We start from the raw sequence: 22,878 nt of genomic DNA on the forward strand, positions 1-22,878 counted from the left end.
GCCTGCATATTTGATGGTGACAAACAGTGCCGGGCCTTGCACATTCGGCATTCCTGGTGCCCCCTGCCCACCTCCCAAAAATCATCTTTTATTTTTATTGTATTTTTTATGGCTGTCAAACAATTAATTTTTAAAACCACAATTATTTTATTAGCAGAATTCCAATTGTTAACTGCAATTAATCACATTTTAAATCACAAGATTATAATTCCATTATTTTAATTTCAAAACAGTTAAGAAGTCTACATTAACATGGCAAATTCTTACCTTTTTTTTTAAACAATATATTAGGTAGTTACAATATAGTTTTCAATTTCCTCCCATAGAGATGGAGGAGTAAACTATAACCTATAACATAGCAGCAAACTAATAGTGACAATATTGATGATGACAGTAATGATATCAATATATTTATACACAGTTGTAACAAATAAATAATGGAAATCAGGGTTCCAAAAGAAAAGAAAACAAACTTACTTTCTAGACGAAAAATAATATAAAAGGTACGTGAGAGACATGGATCAAGAGACTAAGGGCGGGGGGCCCATAGACCGCTTGTGCTTAGGGCCAAGAATTTGGTGCTACACCCCTGTAAAAACTCATTAATGTCAAGCTGATAAATACTGCTAAAAAGTGTGCATACTAAAATATTAATCAGAAATCAGTCCAAATGGGAGAAATCTGGTCAGTTTTTTCACTTCAATGAAGACACAACCTGAGTGCTGTTTCACCTGTTTATTCATGTTAACACCGACCTCATACGGAAGATAATAAAGCCTAAACAATCAGGCCTTCATACATTCACCGTTTGAGCTTCACAAATCATCATGACTTACACGTAAAAATAGAGACGGAGCATATTATGCTGTTTATTTATACAAATATTACATTTATACTGATTGCCCTTACATGACTCAATGGATTTTTTAAAAAAATGTCGTAGTTTCAAGAATAATGCTTTCCCAAGCCCAGATGAATACATGTACTGCAGCAGATCAGGGTAGGAATATTAACAATAATGACAAACAAGCCACCAAAACTTTCTCCTATTTAAAATGGAGTGCAGCCAGATTACATAGTCGAGTCAAACTGAGAGGAGAGCCAAACGAGATTAAATAAAAAAAAGAGAAGAGCTCAAAGGAGTGTGTGCGTGGTGTCTTGTAAATGCGCGAAAGGAGTGTGAGTCACCAGCAGGACAAACTTTAACAATATGTCCCTCTCCTCGGGTCCTGACCATCCAACCACCTCACTGAATGCTGATGAGCTTGTTGCTATGACAACGGGACAGCCTCAGAGGCCATGAGGTTACCCGAGCAGTGGGGTGATGTGTGTGTGTGTGTGTGTGTTTGGGGTGACATGGGGTTAAAGGTTTTAGACTGAGAGAAAGAGGTGCTGCTCAGTTGCCATTTTGTGCAAGCCTTTAACGACGTTAAAACCTGCAAATGCTGCAACTCGGAGTGACATCAGAACTACGTGATCACATTCAGTCTTTACTTTTTGAGTAAAAATCTTTTAAAGGACCAAACTGATGTTTTTCCATGTTTTAGCTAATTTATATAAAACCTCATATGGTTTAAGAAATGCAAATTCCTTTTTGTACATCTGAAACATTTTGACGCTTAATTGGTTTAATAATATAATCGTCTGTATTTTTTTTCAAGCCAAAACACCAAAAATTCCCTACATCCACCAGTGCTGGTCTCACAAAAGACAGTGCCTTGGGCTTTCGTAAATTGTAAGCCATTTGTCATTATTTTCTGGCATTTCATAGACCAAATAATTTATCTTCCTATTTTTATTTTATATTTAAAAGGCAGCAAGTGGTTTCCATTAATTTCCATACAGTATGAAAACCAATAAGTAGTCTCTTGAAAGTAGTTTAAGTTGTGTGTAATCTACTGAGCCTGCATACATTTTCTGTCAAACTTACATTGTCTTAATCTTCACTGTTAGAGAAATAATATGTATTTAAACTGCAATACTGCATAATGCAACATACTTTGAACTTCGGCATGCAGGCGTCAACAGTCTGCTGACTGATTTTTATTCCGCAATCTAAAAAATGGAAACTAACGGCTGCCTGGAACAGTGGGGAAAATACATCAAATCTGAAACTGTGCTGCATACACTGAGGATGAGGAAGTGCACATGACTTGTATTTGAGGAGCTACATCTTGCACAAACACTGATATTGTCTTTTAAAGTTGTGGTCAGCAGTTTCATTCTGGCATCATTGCGCTAATATCCCATAATAAACTCTGTTGGCTGTTTTCAGGCTTTAGGAAATCTGGGCCGTGATGGCAGACTTCAGCCAATCACAGGTCATGTCAGAGAGAGAGCGTTCATATTGACGGCTCGACAAATTCAGATATGCGTGCACGTCCCTTTAGATGGTAAAAGCCTGATTCAATGGTGGAGAATCCTTCAGAGAAGGTCGCAAATCCAATATTGGCAACAACTGCCTGCACCGCAAAGCAACCCAAAAAAGGAAGACAGACTTATCAAAGAGAGGGTTTGACAATGAACGAAACAAAACACGTCAGTATCGGCACAGGGTTTAAGAGATGGAGAGAAAATGTTGCTAATAGATTAGTCTTTTGCTAAGCAGAGCCAGGAGCTCATGGCTGCGGCTTCAAGTTCACGGTATGTAACCAACGTCAGCTAATGTAAGAGCCTCAAATCACAGTGTGTCCTCCAACCCAATCCCCACTGCTACAGACCACCTAACTACGACAAGGGGTCAGCAGCTGTAGAGACAGACCCCGGTCAGGGGCAACAGCAAACCGAATCCAGCCAGCACTAACGTCATCTCGGAGGACAGACAGCCCAACTTTGCACTGGATCAGCAAACTTTCTGTTGCTGCCGTTACACAGGTTAGACCTGGTGCTGCTGCTGGCCGGCAGCCTGCTGTCACACACTGAGGGCGTGTTGCGCTGCCTGAATTCAAGCCACTAAATGCGCCAACTGAAGGTGTTTCTCCCAAGTTGCTGCCCGCTCTCCTTCTGGCGAAGCAGTCCATGGCAACGGGGAGCAAGGCGGAGGGACTGTTAAGTGGCTAGTTAGCTAATTCTTGTCTCGTTTGTGGTCTGATAAACAGAGAGAGACCGAGCGAGGCAAGGAGGGGCTGAGCAAAGGAGCTGCAGGAGACCGAACAATCAAATGAGATTAAATAAATCAATGTACGGTAAACACTGAGTTACTGTATGAAACAAATCGCTGCTGTCAGACCCAAACCTCCTCAAATCCCCAAAATTGCATTTTTTCACGTTTCAATGGAGATAGGACATTTACCCACAAACTTTTTCCATTTCATTGGCTGAGAAATGGTAAAACCCACTGATAGAAGATGAGGGGGATCAATATAATTAATTTATGAAAGAAATAATAAGACAGTGGAGATATGAGGTTTGCACCTGACAACAACGAAATGCATGTGCACATGATTGTCTGGTGAGAGGGGCTTTGAACAGAGAGGGCCCAGCTGCAGGAGGAGGGTGTATTTTCAAGTTGTGCCTTTTGTTTTGCCTTTTCCAGATTTCTCACTACCCCGGCTTTAGGATCCCCTTACATTAAATCTTAAGATTATTGTGTCACCTAGCCTATACATCTAAAAGAATAACAGATGATCAAAAGCATCATAACTTAGCATTAACAAAGAGGCAGAAGATATCCTCTCCTGATAGATTAAAAACAAAGTGGGGGGAAGGGGTGTTACATAAAAAATCAACGCAGACCATATCAGGTCATCTTTAACCAGGATTATTTGTTAATGGGGTGAGGCAGTGGGTGGATTAGGGCAAACACATGATTCTCTGCTATGTCACATGACCCAAAAAAAAAAAAAAAAAAACTATTAGTGGAGTTAACAGACATCATCCACGTTGAAGAGTCAAATAAAAAAACACAGTGAGGCTCTTTTTAAAGTAGTTGCTACATCCTGGCTGCACGCAATCTACGCGGATCAACAGAGTCTGCCGCCGGCTGGTTAGCAGGTTGTCAAACACACAGAAGAAACATCTGTCCAGAGAATACATGACACGTGCGACACATTGCTGTTTATGTACATCTAGTGTTGTTGTGGCGAAAGTATTAATTTCAAGGCGTCACACATTTTAGGAAGCTTCACAGGACTCGTCTGGATTTCGTCCCCCTGACTCCATGGGCACAATAAGTGTAAAGCAGCGAGGAATGATGAGGATGCCTGTGACAGGGATGTCTACGAGGGAACAGAAATAGAAATGAGCAATTACCCATCCTTACTGACACATATTGGGTTGTCTTCCTGTGGGCAGACTATTCGGCATCCACTGCGCTGCCACTGGAGAGCTCAGCGGGACAGAATCTGGTTTTGTAAACTGCATATGCCAAAAGTCTGTGGAAAATAGCAGCAAGCTGACGCAGCAGCTGTTAATTATTTTCTAATCGACAGCATAATAAGCTTAATATTGTTTAAGAGTTTAAAGAAAAATCCAAGTGGAGCGACCTATTACTCACGACTTGAAATAATCTATGAAAATACGCAAAGGAATTAGCGTGGAGGAAGTGGAGATGAAGAAGACAACAAAAGAGAAACAGCTGATGAAGAAGAAGCAATCCTTTTGCAGAGCTAAGCTTCTCCCACATTCATGGCACGCTGCTAACACCCCCTCTCCCCAGCCCCAAAGGCGACTCCACGTCTGATCTAGTCGTCTCCTTGGTGACACAAACACTAATCCCTCATTATGGGATGTAGGCTGCGGCGCCCCGAAGCCCCGTTTTTTTATTCCCATATCACACCACTCCAAACGGAGCAGATTACTGTAATCTGGGAACACTGGAGCAGACAGATTAGATTAAGCTCATTACACACATAAAATATGGGAAAAAGGGGTTAAAAACACCTCAGTCCATTGGTTAAACACACTTCAGAGCACTCAAACACATGCACGCGTATGCTTTGGTCATCTGCGGACACCAAATGATTCTCTGAGCTCGTGCCAAATGCAAAACTTCTGATCTCCGATGAAAGATGGAAATAAAAAAAACAATTAACAGAGCACAGGTAAGGTCTGTAAAGCCGTGCTTTTAGAGTCAGCTTTCTCTGCTGTTTAAGTGCAAATAAGCCTGCTTCTCCCTTAATAAGTTCTAATGCTTGCTTTAATTTCTGTGTCCCTTTGTAGTCACAGATTTCTTTTTAATTACTGTGGCAGGCGAGGCACCACAAGTGATACAATTTATACGATCAGAACTATCGGGTTGGTTCATGCAGTTGTCATGGACATCAGCAGCACAGGATCATGCTAAAGGTGCTCAAAGTACCCACTGTAGTGTTTGTATATGAGTGTGTATGAGACAGAGAGAGAGAGAGAGAGAGAGAGAGATATGATATAACAGTACTCCAGCCAAGTCTCCACTCCCGTACTCTCCTCTCATCCTGTGCGCTTCCTTCTCAGCGATTCCAACTGAAGCAGAGAAAAAAAGTGTACGTTACATTGTGCGTATGCACATACGCGATGATATCTGTTTATACTGGCAGTATAAAGAAACCCTTACCTCATTCTCTACCATCTTTAACCTGCCCAGTGCATCCTTGGCAGCGTCCTATAAAAAGAGATTGAAGACTTTACACAGTAAAACCCAACATGTACACACACACAAACGCACAGAGCGGTGTCCTCTGCACAGCTGCACTCACCCTGTTGCCTTGGTTGGAGTATTTCTTCACGGACTCAGCGTATCCTTGGACGGAGTGCCGCAGCACATTTTCATACTCTACACACATGAAAGGAAATGTGGGTGTTTGAGAGGTTGAGACATTTACTAAGGGTGTAATTCATGGATGGGACACTGGGGACGCATCCCTTGCACTGTTTCAGAAGACAGTATTGGACCCAGGGTGTCTAAAGGTATCAGACAGTAAAATGTAATGGTTTTTAATACCTTTTCAAGGTTATTAAGATTTTTGGACAAATAATCTTTTTCTAACTCAAGCATTGCAGATATGTATAAAGGTTAGTATCCATTCCCTTTGCAGAGGCAGGGTTTATTGTTATAAGTGTGACTTAAAGATTAATCTACATTTTGCCAACAGATAAGTAAAAGTATAAAGTAAAAATACAGTATTTGGTTAAGTGGTAGGTGAACATCAGAAATGTGGATGTTCATGCAAAAGAGCTTGACTAATTTTTACAAAAATTACTTTTAAGATGGAGAAATTACATTAGATAACACATTTGTGGAAATTTAGACCTCACAAATTCTAAACTCAAGACTATTTCATGACTTTTATGGCATCATATTTTCGGTCAAAATACCTTCTATTAAAAAAAGGTATTGAAGTCAGAATGGTGCTTGTATCTTATAAGTTGTAGGAAATTACACAAAGAAAAAATGGAGAGGATAGAAATGACAGCAACTTGAAACCCAAAAAACAAATTCAAAAGTCTGTAGAAAATCTTTTAATGTGGTAACAGCATCTATTATGGTAGAGCTTGGAGTGTCGAGTTTGAATAAATAATAAATAATTAAATATTTTAAGACGATAGAGAGATAAAACAGTTAATTTTTGCAAACTCTGTTACCTTTTAGCATGAAAAAATTATACCCTCTGTGTTATTGCTTTTGTGGAAATTTCTTTAACATACCATCATATATTACAAAAACTTTTTTATACAGGTGTCTGTGTGAAATCATTGCCTATGACAACATTTTATTTAAAAGCCTCTGGATTTATAATACATACCTATTTTGGTATTCATATTGCTTTGAGGTATACAGCAGATATTATGGCAAATTTGAACTAAATCCAAACAATACAACATGAGATTTAGTATGTACCTCCACTATCTCCAGAGTGGCTCTTTCTTTACACTTTTATATACTAATATATTAATGAATTACATCGCTTTTTCTGACATGTTTCTGTTACAACCACCCATTTCATGAAGGGGAATTTTCAAACTAATGAATAAACATGGTCCTATTTTGTCTGAGTCTGTGTTGGAATATCTAAAAAAATAAAGCCCATATGAGGATTTGTAAAATGTGTGTGTGTGTGTGTGTGTGTGTGTTGGGGTTACCTGACAGAGTAGAGGAGCCTCGTTCCAGGTGAGCCTTCTGCCACTGTAGTCTGTGTGTGAGCTCTTTGTGTTGATGGATGAGGTCAGATGGGGGATCCCGTCGCGCCTTTCGGTACTCTGCAATCTGAGAGACGGGCGTAATGACTGAGGAGACTCTTGTACCACTGGGGCATCACAGGCATTAGAGAAGTGGATGTTGTGGACGGTCTCAGAGCGCTCAAACATAAACACACACAAATACCTTTCTCTCCAGCCGCTCCCTGTCGTAGTTGAGGAGGCTGAAGCTGTAGAGTTTGTACTGCGGAGGAGAGTTGTTGGGATGACTGCTTCTGCCGCTCGTTTCATGTCTGGGTTTAGACCGTGGAGATGGAGCCTGATTCAAACACACACGCACGCACGCACGCACGCACGCACGCACACACACACACACACACACACACACACACACACACACACACACACACACACACACACACACACACACACTTTATTGAACTGACACTATCGATATACTTGTGCCTATGGTGTACTGTTGCTCCTGCATGTTAAGGCCTTTCAAAGGCGGCTGCAGGATGACAGCATAATAACCAGACAGCAGCAGCTCACATCCTGACTGAAGGTCAGGTTCTGCTTGAGACAAACTAGTTTGTACGATGTGCCGTCCCACCATGTCTACAGTGTTTTTAAAGCTGTGGCCACAATTAAAGGTGGGGTGAAAAGCCTGCTGTAATGAGTCAGATTTCAATCCAAATATAGTGCAAATTTTATTAAATTTTATGTCCTACGAATGGAAAAAGAAAATGCAAATTGATGTATGTGTCCATGCATCACAGTTATGCCAATATTAGGGGTTGATCCACTGAGATAAAAAAGCCAGTGACGCCAATTCTTCAGTTGTGTGCAGAGGAAGAGCATGCAACGAGATGGTGGAGTTCCTACTTGTAAACTCGGAGCAAATCCATCTTCCTCCAACTTCCTGAAGAAGCAGTTGTTTGACATCAAACAACAATGGAAGCACCCATAGAAGCACACATTTCAATCAATAGGTGAAGGGGGTAGGATGTATTTGCAGACTGCAGTACTTGTATTAGGCTAGTGAATGAAATATTTAGATACATTTCCAGCTATGAAATGCAATAAAATGAGAAATGCTAAAACTGTGTTCTTTTCCATCACTGATCCTTATTAAAAGCATATTAAAATTGTCATAGTGTGATGAATGTGTGCATCTATTTGTTTGTATGAATATGTGCATGTGAGTATTCATGTTTATATTTTGATTTATTTTACTGTTTCTATTTCTGTATGTATGTCAAAAATGTATACATCTATGTATACGTTTGTGCACTTTCATTTTAGTTTTCTATAACTTGTCTTTTAGTGTCTTTGGCCAGGGTTGGAGGATTTCAAAACGAGACAACATGCAAGCTTTTATATTTTGATATTTTGCAGTGATTGTACTGCAGTTGCTACGTTGTTTAAAAAGAGTAAAATAAAAAATAAATACAATTTAAAAAATGAACTCACCCGTTCCTTTTGTCTCTCTGGAGGGGACAGGGAGGACACCGGCTCGATAACAAGCCACTTCTCTGTCACCGGCTGAAGGTCAGCTCCCGATAAAGGCTCTCTGATCTTCACTCTCACCTCCAACTTTCCACCTGTAGGTTTCCGTCCATCCATCACCTATGAAACACATTCACACTGTTAGATAGATCTGGTGTGTGCACGTGTGTGTGTGTGTTCAGCTGTTATTAACGCTCACCTCTATTATCTCTCTGATGTCACAGTGATTTTCTAGAGCCTCTAGCTTCAGCTGAGCAGTGCCGACAACTTTGTCAGTTTTAAACAGGCCTCTGTAAATAAACACAGAGAAGAACTGACGAAAGCATGAAAGACCTCTACAGCATACATCATGAGGATAAACAGGGAGGCTGCTGCCTATATTGCTCCAAAGCGGTTATGGTTTTTACCCCTTGTGGATGATTTCAAACTTGATGCCTTTGGACTGGACGACTCGTTTGAAGCCTCGGTGGGTGCGGTTGATGTTGAGTTTGAAATTCTCTTTAAACTCTGGGCTGTTGGTGTTCTTCACTGTGCTGGTTTTGTCCCTCTGAGCCTCCTCCTACACACACACACACACACACACAGACGAATACATTAAAACACATCTCGATGTAAACAGAGTGAAATATCCATAATCTGCTCGCTGAGTGGGAAAGATTCTCACCGCGCTGGGGAAAGGAAACTCAAACTTCACACTGGCATCCAGATCGTTAGGTGAGACACCTGAAGGCAGAGAGGTAGGTGTAAAGTGATCATGCATTTGACACATTTTCCACCCGGTTGTTTCAAAGACGCAGAGATGCCTTCAGTACCTGAGGGAGCCGGCAGGTTGATGGCTTTGATGATGTACAGGATCAGGTCATTGGGCGTCAGGCTGGAGTGGGTCCTGCATTACAAAAACAGGGGTCACAACCTTTATTAAACAGCATCACAAGTGACAGACAACAACCAGTCAGCATCACTGAAAGCCAAACAAACCCGACTGGTGCATGAGTCACTGCCAGAGCCAGCTAGCTGTTAGCTTGGTATGATACTGGAGCAGAGCCAGAGTGAGTCACACTGAGTCAATCTGACTCATCTGCCGATACAGTCAAGGACAGTATATTACTTTTTTTTTTTTTTTTAACATCAAACATCTGATGTGTTGAGAATCTTTATAATCAGATATACACTCAGTTCAGTTTAAAAACTTTTGCTAAACATGAATCTTTCCTTAAAATTCCTTAAAAAGACCAGGAAATAGGATTTAAAGTATCCCAATGATCTGATTGTTGTATTTCAGGGCCCCTACAGCTTAAGACAAATATAATGTTCTTCAACTTTGCACAAATGAATTTTTTGGCTTGTAATGGAGATGCTGGTTGAACAGAGATGGCATCTAAAGGAAAATTTTTGGGGCAATTTTGTGTTTCTAACTCCACTGCTTTGAATCCCACTGTGCCAAGTTTTTAAAAAAAGTATAAAATACACCGAACCAAAGCGTGCATCTACTTATGGAAAAGAGGCTCATGCTCATAGCGCGAGATCCTAAACATTAACGGCATCCTCCCCGGCTGAGCTGTATTGTAAGCTAGGGTGGTGCTGCTAGGTGAGCTAGCAGTAGATGCGCGCTTCCTTCTGCACAGTGATACAGTTAGCAGGTGTAGTTTGGTAGAAACTAGCTCCTACATGAAATTGTTCTGTGGATTATCTTGAGAAAGCAGGTCATGATTTCTGGAGAAACCTCTGGAAACCATGAATGTCTGCACAAAACTGAATGGCAATCCATCAGATAGTTGTTGAGATATTTCAGTCTGGACCAAAGTGGTGGAGTGGTGGTCACTAATGTGGCTAAGAAAGTGTTGACTTAAACTCTTTCTGTCCTACCATTTAAAGACAACACATTATAACAAAAATATGATTATATTATTTTCCATTATCATGAGTTTGTTGCTGACTTGATAACGTTGAAGGTCCTCTCCTCTGTGTGGCACTTAGGGACTGGCTGGCCCTTGGCGTAGGCATTCTTGAGTATTTCTATGTTCTTCATACACTCCTCAACGAGCCTCTCAAACCTGAGGAGAGACACAAACCTCATATGAAGTCTTAGGGGACGGCCCGAGGCTTCAACTGTCACAGGTCTGATCTCTGAAAAGAGAGCCGTTACACCAACACACCAAACAGCTCCATTTGCTCAAACACACATGTATTCCTGCATTTTAAAATTTTGGTTGACATAAGAATTTTAGAAGCATGATCTGCCGAAGTTTTTGTTTCTAGGTGATGACGTTATTTGTCAAAACACATCTAAGGAAAAGGAGGCACTGAAGACTCCTTAGGAGGACACAAAGTGTGACGGAAAATGTATGTGAAAATCTGTAAGGGAAAAACGTAACATGCAGTGTGACCTTAAAGTTACACTAAATGTATTATGCTAATGACGGTTAACAGTAAAATCAAGTGTTGCCATGGTAACACCACACAACACTGTATTGAAATGCATAGTTCAATGAACCAATTCGTATATCAACAGAAGGAAATTAAGACATATACTGATCTGAAAAGTCATTCTGAAGGTAAATGTGTTTTCTGCCTTAAATGTAACAAAAACTTTATTTATTTGGGCTTGTGACTGGTGGTCAGGGATGGCAATTTGAAGACTTAGGGCCCCAGTAAATGATGATGGCAGTTTTTTCACTGCGAAATAAATTATCAGTCAACTGTTGTTGTCAGTTTTGGTAGCTGCTGTGACTTGTGAAGAGAAAATAAACATCTCTTAAATCTCCAACAGCTCGGTTAGCTTGCTGGTTACTTGTTTCTACAAAAAAGCCAAACAAAAACATTCGTAGCATTTGAATGTTGGTTTAGAATTTGAATTTCACATTACGACTGACAGTTCTGAAATGTTATAGCTTGGAGCTATTTGGCTCAGCTCTAGAAATGTAAACTATGCCATAAAATCAAAGACAGATTGATTCAATTTAATGATTAACATAATAAATGTCTTATTGGCATGATACGCAAATATTTGTGTTCAGTTTAAACCAAAAATAACATTCTGACTTGAGTTACACGTGCATTTAACTCAATCTCTAGCAATAGGAAGGAGAGCATGGATCCATAGAACGTGTAATAAAATTTGCATATACAAACATACAACCAAGACATGTCTCTTACTTCAGAGCTTCGGCCACATTGCCCATTTGTGTGAGCTGTTGAGCATATCCCAAACATTTCTGTAGATCGAGACACAGAACAAAAGAAGGCGTGGGCATGAAAACACACAATAAAACACACAATAGCCAAAGACAAGACAATGAAGAACAATTGTGTTTTGTCAATAAAAAAAAAGCTGCATGAATAGAAGGCCATAATCACCAGCCATCATTAGTATAAACTGGTCACTGATATACAGCCAGATTCAGTAGGTGAACTTTTATATAAAAATGTACATAATAGGAGAAGGGAGAGGTGTGCCCTCACCTCATGCTGCTTCCGCAAAAGTTCCATGAGGCCGTGGTACTGATCGCTGGAGCGAGGGGAGTGAGGGGAGGAACGGGAGCGAGCCAGAGAGTAGTCCTCGTCACTGACCGGAGCACTGGGAATCTGTCAGGAGACAGTTACAAATGTGGTGAGAAACAAAAAAAATCTGTCCACCATAAATTGTGGATGTCTGTTTCTAAGTTTGTGTGATATTCTGCAGACGGACAGGAAGACAAACTATCAGAGGCACAAGCTTAATATTCTTGGTAATGACAGAGCGGGGCTGAGTCAGAGAGATGGGTTATATGAAGCAAAGATGTTAAAAGTGAGGCAAAATGAAAGAAAGTCATACGGGAGAAGTGGCAACTATATGAAATAAAATAGTCGAACAGCATAGAAAATATGCAGATTAACTCTCACTCACACAGGTACAGACATAAAAACACAGAAGGTGAGACCGTGATGAGCTCAGAGGTGTTTTGATTTCACCCCATACCTCCTTCCTGTTATCTCTCTATTTCTGTCCCACTTTGTGTTAACACGCCTCACACTTGTGCTTGCTCCTGTGACAACATGTTCAAAGCACACAAACTTGCTCTGCATCGTCTTGTGTGTCACTAATTTGCACATGAGAATATATTTATGACCTTGGTGATATCCACAGGTAGGCCAGACTTGGCAGCGGTGATCATAGGATCCAGTCCCTTGGCGTGTCGGAGGTGCTGCGCCGCTCCCGTCATGTCCTGCAAAAAAAAAAAATCACATGCTAGCAGACGTACCAGTCGAACCACAGCGACACGACAGATGTTCAAGACTCCAATAAAACAACAGCCGGCTGTGATAAAGACATCTACAAAAAATACAAAGATGGCAGGGTATCTATCACCAGCAAAGAAGAAAAAAAAGTCCACAGCTTACCTTCATCTGTTTGGAGCGCAGAGCTGCACGCATAAAACCCTGTCGCCTTAGCAACAGGAAATCCACTTGCTGCTGGGCTGAAAGGATAATTAAGAGAAAACGAAGTGAAACTTTGCCTCTCACTCTGTGCAACACTCAAACACTTTGTGTGCTGCATTTTGTACATGCAGGGCAGACAGGTGGCCATGTGCACACACATACACGAACCCACGCTCTGAATGCACCTTTAGGTCCCAGTTTTGGAGCTGAGGAGCCTCCAGGGGCCTGAGGAGCTGGAGACTTTGCTTTCTGGGCAGGTGGACGCACTGCAGGCTGAGGAGAGAGAAAATATGAGAGATAGGGTCCTCAGATGAATGCAATGAAACATACAGATTTTAAGGTAGTGTTGTTCTCTTAGAGTGCGACAGCTTGAGATACTTGTGTGCATAATTTAGTATTTTATATTAATTTCAACAGATCTTAATTACATTTAATTTGATTTCCCTTCATTATCAGAAAACTAGATAACCACCTCGCAACTGTATGCCTCTGCGAACCTGTCAAGTTGCAGTTTTCAGTTGCACTCTGAAAACATGGATGCTTCACGCACATCTTCCCCTCGGCGATGGTTTGAAGGTGGGCATCCAAGATTAGTGTCACCAGCATCTGACCAAATGTCGCCCCTTCTGTTCCTGAGATGTGACTTTGAATAAGGGCTATTGAAGTGTTTTTGCTGAACATTAAGATTTCCCAGTGAAGCTGACCTCTAACCTCTTAGATATAAAATGTCATCATTTTATTCTAATTGACATTTTTTGTGAACTTTTGTTAGAATTAATGTATGGATTCTTTAGTTATGTCCAAACTCATATATTGTGAGGTCACAGTAACCAACAGTGACCAACAAATTTTAATTAATACCTTCTTAAGTCCCAGTAGATGTTTGTGCTGAGTCCTTTAAGACTTTCTTGAGATATTGCATTTAAACGAATGCAAGGTCACAGTGATCTTTGACCACAAAATTTTAATCAGTTCACTGTTGAGTCCAAGTGAACGTTTGTGACAAATTTGAAGAAATTTCCTTAAGGTGTTGATATGGGATATGGCATTCATGAGAATAGGACGGACAAGCAAATGGACGGACAACGCAAAAACATAACAGCTCTGCCCACGTCTATCACCGGAGCAGAGGCATAAAGATGTCAGCTGCTTCACATAAATACAGAGCAACAACGAAGCAAACAACAAAACCATACTACAGATGCTTCATGTTAATGCAGACGTTACAAAAAGTGCATGCAATGCAACAAATTGATCATCTCTGATTATATTTGGTGCTCAACTTCAGGTAGACTGAGTCATACTACATGCAGACTAAGGACAAAACGAGTTCCCCAACTTGTTTAATCGAGCCTGTGGGACTCTAAATATTCTGTGTGATGGCAAAAGATGATATTCTTTAAATGACATGTGAGATGAGAATCAGACGTAATATTACCTGCCAGAGATAACATTCTTAAAAAAATCTTTAAGCAGTCTAGCTTTAAGCTGAACAGAGAGACAACTGTACCATGTACTGCATCCTCCATACTGCATAACACTCTGTACTATAGATTAGAAAAACAATAACAGGATCTGTTTGTTTGCTCCAAATGACCTCAGTCTCCTTGGAAAACAATGTTTCACCTTGCTATAAATATATTCTATATGTGCACTCCAATTTTCTTACTGTTTTATAAATGACCAGGGTGTCATACTTCACTGCAGGCAGCAGACGCAGGAGAGAAAACAGTAATGTTTCAATAACCTAGCACAGAAGCTGGCACTGCAAACAATAAAACATTGCTAGCTTTGGTTAAAAGGCAACCAATCAGATTTCTTGGCTGCACATTGCTATTTTGTCCACTCTGTAGTGCCTTTATTTATAAATTTTTTACCTTGGCAGCCTCTCTCTGTCCGTCCTCTTCTTCATCTTCATCTTCAGCGTTTGCGTCCTGATTAGCTATTTTCATAGCTGTTTCCAGGACACCCATGAAGTTCTGCTGACTCCCCCCTGAGCCCTGAAATGGTGGACAGCCTAGTGGAGCAAACACACACCATTTAGTGGAATTATAAAGTGCAGTTTAGAGGCACAAACCTGAAACACACCTGGAGAAAGTTACCTGGTGGCACAGGTAGATCTGACAAGTTGACAGGTCGTCCAGCTTTGCTAGCTTTGATCGCATCCTGGTATTGCTGTTAAGGAAAGAAGAGGTGAAATGACTGAAAATGACCATCATATACTGCTTTTGTTACTCTGTGAAAGTTACTGTATTTCTTAAGCAGGGTGTGTCCAGGTATCACACACTTTGTGTCGTTTAGTGCTTTTTGAGATCATTTCAAATAAGTTTTAAATGAAATTTAAGACTGTTTTTTTCATATCATCTCTTTCTTGTTCAAGCATTGCAGGCTCAGTAAGTATAACGTAATTAGTGTACAGAGTGCAATGCAGAGGTAGGTTTTATTTAGGAATATGGTTATAAGAATGAGTTAGGATAATCTGTATTTTGCAAACAGTGCAAAAAAATTACAAATGTGGAATTTCATGGAGAAGAGCTTGATTAGTGTTGACAAAAAGACATTAAAAGATGGATAAATGAAACTGGATGAAATGTTTGTGGCAATTAAGATGTCACAAATTAAAATTTAAGACCATTAATGACTTACAAGGTACAACATTTATGAAATTTTAACTTTTTAAGGACATGCAGATACCCTGTTAACTAATATCCATGTCCTTGCTTTTAAGACTTGCAATGTTTATTTTGAAATGTAACAGCACCGTAAGTCAGAAAAAATAAAGTATATTTGCAAACACACAACCTCATTAATTGTCCATTGCCACCGTTAATATTCTTGTATATGAGGCAAAAAAGAACAATACAATATTGACAACAGCACAACTCCCACATGGAAATCAATGTCATCAATGTGCTTCCACTCCTACAAAATATGCATGTCACACAACAACTTCTCGTCCTTTCTTCCATGTTCCTGTTTTGTCTATTCACCCTGCTTTCGCCAGATCTACTTCGATTAAAGGTTTCCAATTTTTCCCACAAAGCATTTCAACCATCCTCAGAGGACAAGACAGACTTTATTGCAGGCTATTCTGGTAAGCAAAATAAGCAACAGTAGTAGTTACAGTCAAAGCAACAGAGGGTATTTCCAGTCAAAATAAAGTGAGTCACACAGCAGTTATTCAGGGAAATAAGAAAAACGCACCACAATCAAACAGCACCACAGAGCCAGGACTAGACTAGCTGTAACTTTGAGAATATCTACTGCTGCATCAGACTTAATTTTAGCTGTCAGTATGTATAATGTTTGGGAAAAAAAAGATTTGGCTTTTAAAATATCAACAATATTTTACAGTGCATGGTGTGTACCTTGACAATGCGCTGATGCATGCGAGCCTTCCGATCATCTCCTTTGCTCTTGGCTCCCTCTGCTGCCGACTTGTAAATGTCCATCCTCTGCTGCAGAGCCTCCGCCACACTGCTGGGAGCAGGCAGATCTTTGCAAGACACACAGAAACACACACTTTAGTCTTTAATTCAACGTGTATCATTGTTATCATCCGATGGATCAGGGTTACTGGAGTCTTACCAGCAGTTGCCACCTGGGCGGGTGCTGGTGAGGGTGCAGGTGCAGCAGGTGCAGCAGGTTTAGAGGAAGACTGAGGAGGAGGTGCACGGTGTTCTGCTACTACGTCTCCTGCAGATGATCAGATATCAGTAGAGGGGTGAAGATGGATTATTAGTAGTATCATAACCTTTACTTAATCAGGTAAGCAGAAAAAATATGCACACGCAACATGAAAATAAGGCTGATGACACACAAGCACATAGAAACAGTCACAGACTATGATATCTTTAAGACGGAAAGAATTACTGAGGTCGCAACAGGACAAGTTCTTAAAAATATGGGGAAGTTGGATGGAGTATATACCACATTAAGTTCTTTATTTATTTAAAGTGATTTTTAAAAAATTTTGTTTATTTATTTATTTGAATGGTTTTCAAATCCTTGTTTGTGAACTTTGTTTTCCCCTTTTAAAAAAAAAAACAAAAAACAAGGTTTTCTAGGTTCATATCGATACTTAAATTTACTTCATTGGTCCTTTATGGCTTCTGTAATTTTTATTTTAGTTAACTTTTGTAGCCTTTCTGGATGTATCTGTGATTTACAGAAGGCTTGGAGAGATAAGACTACAATGACATAAAAAAAAAAAGAAAAAAAAAGAAAAAAAATCACAGACATCTCTAAAAACATCCAAAATTACAAATCGCTATATTTATATTGTTCGAAGTTCTGGAATACAACCTTCCAAAATTCAGCATTTACCCATGGGGTATCAGGAGTTAGCCAGTCCCATTCATAAACAACTAGAATTATCATCTCACGGCTGCATTTCTCCTCACACCAGTGAAGTTACCGTTTACATCCACGTCTGTCCAGACTCATATGTGGTCAAGACAGTGGACAATGCTTCAAATACAGATGTTGCAAATACAGACGCTGAGTAATGGCCAGAATATGTTTCTGCAGTACAATATAATGTCGCAATGAAGTTGACCTTTGACCTTTAAGATATAAAATGCCATCACTTCATCATTTCATCCTTTAAGACTTTCCCTCAAGGTGTTCCTGAGACATCACACTCACAAGAATTGAAAAGACGGACGGACAACCCAAAAACATAATGCCTCTCACCACTACTGTCGACAGCAAGGAGGCATAAAAATGATAGTTTGAAGTTTTCTTCTTGTTGTTTTTGAGAACCAGCCTCCTTTTTTCACATAGTGCACAGTGATGAGTATATTTATCCCTTGTCATGGAGTCAAATTCACAGATAATTATGCAATTAAATGATCTCCATTTCAGTAAAATTGTGTGTTTATATTTGGCAGGGAGATAGAACCATGGGTTCTTGATAATTAATCATAGTTTGTCTCATCAGTATTCAGTACAAGTTAAAGACAGGCTGTAATTTAGACATGGTTTGAGATGGAAATTTGAAAAGGATATTATAATCCTGTGTTCTATCAGACAAATATGCAAGAAACCGGTTTGAACATGATCATCCAAACAAAGAAAATGTGTTTGGTAAAATGCACCGGTCTGCAGTATCAAAAAGCTTGGAAAGGTCCACAAAGAGTGAATAGTGCAATGATGCACTGATATCACTCTTGGGAGCTCAATTCCTTATGAAGAAATCAGAGTAAAAAAAAAAAAAAAGAAACCAGGCTATGGTGCAAGAGTCATCAAAACAAAGTCAAAAACTATAGAGTAAAGTAGTAAATGAGGTTACACTGACCAGGAGGAGGAGGAAGTGAGCTCAGGTCTACTGGTTGGTCTCTGTCCACTGCCTCTACCAACACGTCCATCTTCTGCATAAAGGGAGGTCAGCTCTATTAGGACTTTTTCTATATACACATGCACAAACAAATCGATTTATTCACGTGACAACACTGAAACTGGATTTTTTACCTTGGCAGTGAGGTAGAGTTGTTTCGCTCGGTCTATGTCGCCGCTCTGTTTGGCGTTTATGGCAGCTATCTTGTACTCCCTCTGTCTGGACAACATTGCCTGTTTCAGCTCTGAATGGGAGGAAGGTATACACGTGTTTGTCAACATGAAAGTGAGAACAAAATAGAAAAACAAAGACAACTTTAAAAAGCTCTGGAGGATCACAGTGTCATTTCGCCGGGACATTTGTAAGCTATTGTCTCTGTGAGGGGTAACAAATGAGAAAAAGTGATTTTATTAGTGGTTGTTTTTGATAATGACTGTTGTCATATTTTATTTAGAATATTTAGTTAATTAGTGAGTTTAATTATATAATGTCAAGTACAAACACAACATCTATAGCATGTCTGTCTGTCCTGAAAGAAGGATCCCTCCTCAGCTGCTCTTCCTCAGGTTTCTACCATTTTTCTCCTGTTAAAGGTTTTTTTTTGTTTTTTTGTTGGGGTTTTTTTGGGGGGGGCAGGGTCCTTATCTGTTGTGAGGGTCCAAGGACAGAGGGATGTCGTATTCTGTAAATCCCTCTGAGGCAAACTGTGTTTTGTGATGACTGGTTTTTATCATTAAAATTAATATGAACTACATATTTTCGTTGAAATGGACCAAAGCCAAATAAATATATGCAAATTGCAATCTGATCAGCAGTTAATGAGGAAAAGTAAGCAACTCTTTAATGCCAACAACAGTTAACAAGCACTACATTAACTGTGAGAGGAGAACGTGCGAGACACAGACATGCTGGATGGAAAAATACAACAGACTATTCTCTAGTAAAAGTAAAGTTATGAAGTTTGACATCCGGACTGTACTTTAAAACGAGACATCAAAAGTCAAAGAGTTCAAAGGGGGATTGATCTACAAATCTACTGATCAACTAATCATTTCAGAAGTTTTGTCCAATGAAAAAAAATAAGACAATCCTCTGTGTCAGTGCTAATCTAAAGATATATACCACCTTTTTAGTCAAAGAATGAGTCATTGAATTTAAAGTGTTTGTCAAAATGAACCAACATGAACACATCTTTACTCTTATACATCCAGTACACAGAACAGAGAAGTGACGAGGTGAAGAGGCGGCGTCCTCTCTGTGCTATAGTGTGTGTACCTGAGTGCTGCGCGTCAGGCTGGCTGGGGGTGAGGGGAGAGATGGCAGGTGTTTCCGGGGTGACGGCAGCTGCGGGCTTTTGGGGCACGGTCAGATGAAGCGGCTTTGCATTGGGAGCTGCCGGCGGCGTTGCCGGTGGAGCCTCCCTTAGAGGTTTCTGATTTGTGGGAGGAGACGGCGTCAGCGTGGGCGTTGGCACTTCTCGCTCCTTGATCGGTTCAGAGTCGGCTGTGACGTTGGGCTTTCCACCAAGAGCAACTGGAGGCGGCATCTCCTCTTCATTGACTGGTTTTCCTTTCCTGGCAGATGCCAACATGGACTGCAGAGTCTGAGGGTTGAAGAAGAGAAAAAAACATGAACATATATTTAAGAATACCTCTGTTTAACATCAGGTGTTAGATTCATATATAAGAAGTACATTTAGGTATCGAACAATGTTTAAATGACGGCAAAGTATTGATGGACTACTTGTACTGAGGTTGTGTGTAATACTTTTCTTTTTCTCCATTTTACCTTTAAGCCACGGTCATATCTTCGGACTTTGCTGGTCTCCCCCGCAGCCTTGGCATTGGAAATGGCTGTCTTATACATTTCAATGCGCTCCAAGAGGCGAGACTCGACCCCACTGGCACCACTGGGAGCAGCAGCGGGAGCAGAGTGGGACGTGACGCTCACTTTGGGAGCAGTTGGCGTGACGGCAGGAGGGGTGGGAGCAGGACTTTGTTCCTCATCATCCTCTAAAACTTCATTCAGTTCTGCCTAAGTACACAGACACAGAAACGGTAGCAGTTAAAAAAAAATCCAGATATTTAAAGCAATTAAACTGCTAAAATCAATCATCATGTTGTAGGTGGAAATAAAGTTTAGAAATGCAACCAAAAATTATTATTTTTTATTTAATTCCTTGTTTTGTCCAACCAAGAGTCTATAACCCCAAAATATGTATTTTACTGTCATATATGATAAAAAAAAACTTGTTTTGTTGCATCTGATTGTGGCATGTAGAAAAAAGAAAAAAATTCAACACACCAGAGAAGCCGGGAGCAACCCGTAATTTACATTTTTCGCTTGAAAATGACTGACACAGGTAATCCATTATCAAAATAGTTCCAAATTAATTTTCTGTCAGTCAGCTTATCTTATCAGTTTATCCACAAATAGTTTTAGCTCTGAAAAGGACAAAAGCAATGTGAGTGTTACCAGCAGATCTTCATCATCCTCCAAATCTTCATCCCCCACGTCGTCATCCAGGTCTTTCATACAAAGTGCCGCCATTCGCTCTATGTCAGCCATGGGAACAGGAGCTGCACATACATGAATCATACATACAAATATCACAATTTAGCCCTTTGAAACCTGGATCGACATCAGTTTTCTTGTGCTGCATTCAAACACCTCTCTCACAACCTATTTAACCCTTTGAAACCTGAGCAGATTGGTTTGATTTCTTTCTAAAACACACGGGGGAAAAAGGCAATGACCTACCTAGCAAGAAATGTCCCACAAATTGCAAGAAATTAGTAAAAGGTGACGAGAAAATTACCTAAATATTACTTTTAAAAGAGGGGAGGATTGTTAGACAACTATCCAAAAAGGAGGAAATGTCCAGAAAATTACATTTATAATTATAATTTTATATTTAAAATCATGTTACAGAAAAAAGTCAAATAAATACATTTTTTAATTTCAGCACTTTTCAGGGCTTTTTTTTTTTTTTTGGTGGTTTTTGTTTTTTCACTTTTTTTGTGGCTAATTTTCAGGGATTTTCTTGTAATTTCTTTGCTCATTTTTGGGCCATGTCTTAAGTTGTTTGTTGCCTTCTCCCCATGTTTTTGATAGAAATCAAAACCAATTTGCTCAAACAATGAGGGGTTAAGCACTAGCACATAAATGAGAAAGAGAGAGGAAAATATACTTTACACTGACAGATGTCTATGAATAAGATCAAGGGGAAAAAAAGACTATTTCTCACCTCTGCCTTCACCTTTCCTCCCTTGTGGTCTCCCTCCACCTCCTCCCACCAGATTTAGCAGCTCTGCCTCCAGATCTTCATCATTTCCATCATCATCCATCCCTCCATCTGGGGACAGGTCAAGGAGCAGCCCCATCTGAGACATGGCGAGACAGACAGAAGGAAAGACAGGGACATATGTGCTGAGTCATGCCTGTTGTTGAAATACTAACAGTATCATTCATTAATCTAGGTTGTTACCTGTTTGGCTCGGGCTGCCCCTTGACCCCGTTGAGGGGGATTCCTACTGCGACTCATGGACTGTTGCTACCTGAAAGTTAAAGAGGGGTTAAATTAGTTCAGCCAGTGTAAAAAAAGAGCAAGATGTTAAACATGTTGCTTGGTGCTAATGCACCTTTACAGAGTCTATGTTGTGTTAAAATGTGTTCCTGCGGGACTTTTTAAAATTTTGTTTCAAGTGAGGGACAAACAACTTTAAGTAGAAGTACGTTTATTTATTTTAGATAACCTCTGAACCCCAAATCTCTCTAGCAGATTTGAAATTCATATTTTCTGCAAATCCACACTATTTATCATAGCCAGAAACTGTAAAAACAGAAAAACAAAGTTTTAACTGTCCTACATCATTTTAAAGAAGGATTTGCATTTTTTAAAATAAATTAGATGTTTGTTTTGGTGATAACTAAAACAAACATCCCGTTTGCTGGCTGCATTGGCTCCAACACTACATACATTTGGTGTAAATACAAAAAAATACCAGTAGTTAATAGTGGTAGTTGTAACTTCGGGAGAGTAAAAAAGTCACCCCTCAGCCACGTCCCTCCTCTGACAAATAAAGCACAGTCCCTTAGATGGTTTGGGACAGCTTTAGGTGGACACAAATCGACGGGGAAGCAGTCCTCGACGTAACACCGGCACTGCCCTCGGTAGCAGCCTGTCTGTGTGACGGTTCAGACAGTTTCAGCTGTTTTGTATCGAGTTAGCCTCTCTGCTCATGTTAGCAAGAAGCTAACACATCATACAGTTCATTAGCTAATGAATGTGCACGCGAGCTTTTTACCTCGTCAGTTTCCCGGGCCGTGGTGTCAGTGTTACAGCTGGTCGGGTCGGTTATATGAGTCCAAAACTGCTCAGATATAACCGGAGAAAAGGCAAAGCTTATAAAGCAGACAGGTGTAATGTAACGTTTAGCTGTCAAAACAAGAACGCTTAGCTGAGGAATTTACTTCCGCCATTGCGTCTCCAATGGCAA

The 22,878-nt window shown here is 40.1% G+C and overlaps 1 protein-coding gene across 2 annotated transcripts; it reads right to left on the reverse strand.

The window, feature by feature from the left end:
- Positions 1 to 720: 720 nt before the first annotated feature.
- On the reverse strand, positions 721 to 22,857 carry cc2d1a (coiled-coil and C2 domain containing 1A). Of its 2 annotated transcripts, XM_042484659.2 has the most exons (29): positions 22,687 to 22,857; positions 21,867 to 21,936; positions 21,627 to 21,762; positions 20,855 to 20,958; positions 20,168 to 20,413; positions 19,655 to 19,982; positions 18,514 to 18,623; positions 18,341 to 18,413; positions 16,630 to 16,737; positions 16,410 to 16,537; positions 15,144 to 15,216; positions 14,919 to 15,058; positions 13,227 to 13,314; positions 13,003 to 13,079; positions 12,732 to 12,827; positions 12,085 to 12,207; positions 11,779 to 11,837; positions 10,560 to 10,676; positions 9,435 to 9,508; positions 9,287 to 9,345; positions 9,030 to 9,181; positions 8,822 to 8,912; positions 8,587 to 8,742; positions 7,301 to 7,432; positions 7,060 to 7,183; positions 5,676 to 5,752; positions 5,534 to 5,581; positions 5,378 to 5,442; positions 721 to 4,217 (listed from the first exon to the last, which is right to left on the reverse strand). In XM_042484659.2, exons 2-28 carry the CDS (start codon positions 21,921 to 21,923, stop codon positions 5,410 to 5,412), a joined length of 3,009 nt encoding a protein of 1,002 aa, XP_042340593.2. In that variant the 5' UTR covers positions 21,924 to 21,936; positions 22,687 to 22,857; the 3' UTR covers positions 721 to 4,217; positions 5,378 to 5,409. The 2 variants fall into 2 exon arrangements, with proteins under 2 accessions (XP_042340593.2, XP_087931867.1); XM_088075741.1 differs by having other exon boundaries at positions 721 to 5,442.
- Between the last annotated feature and the right edge of the window lie 21 nt (positions 22,858 to 22,878).

Source organism: Plectropomus leopardus, chromosome 3 (genome assembly GCF_026936395.1).
Source record: "Plectropomus leopardus strain MGB_pleo_1.0 chromosome 3, ASM2693639v1, whole genome shotgun sequence".
NCBI classification, from domain to species: domain Eukaryota; kingdom Metazoa; phylum Chordata; class Actinopteri; order Perciformes; family Serranidae; genus Plectropomus; species Plectropomus leopardus.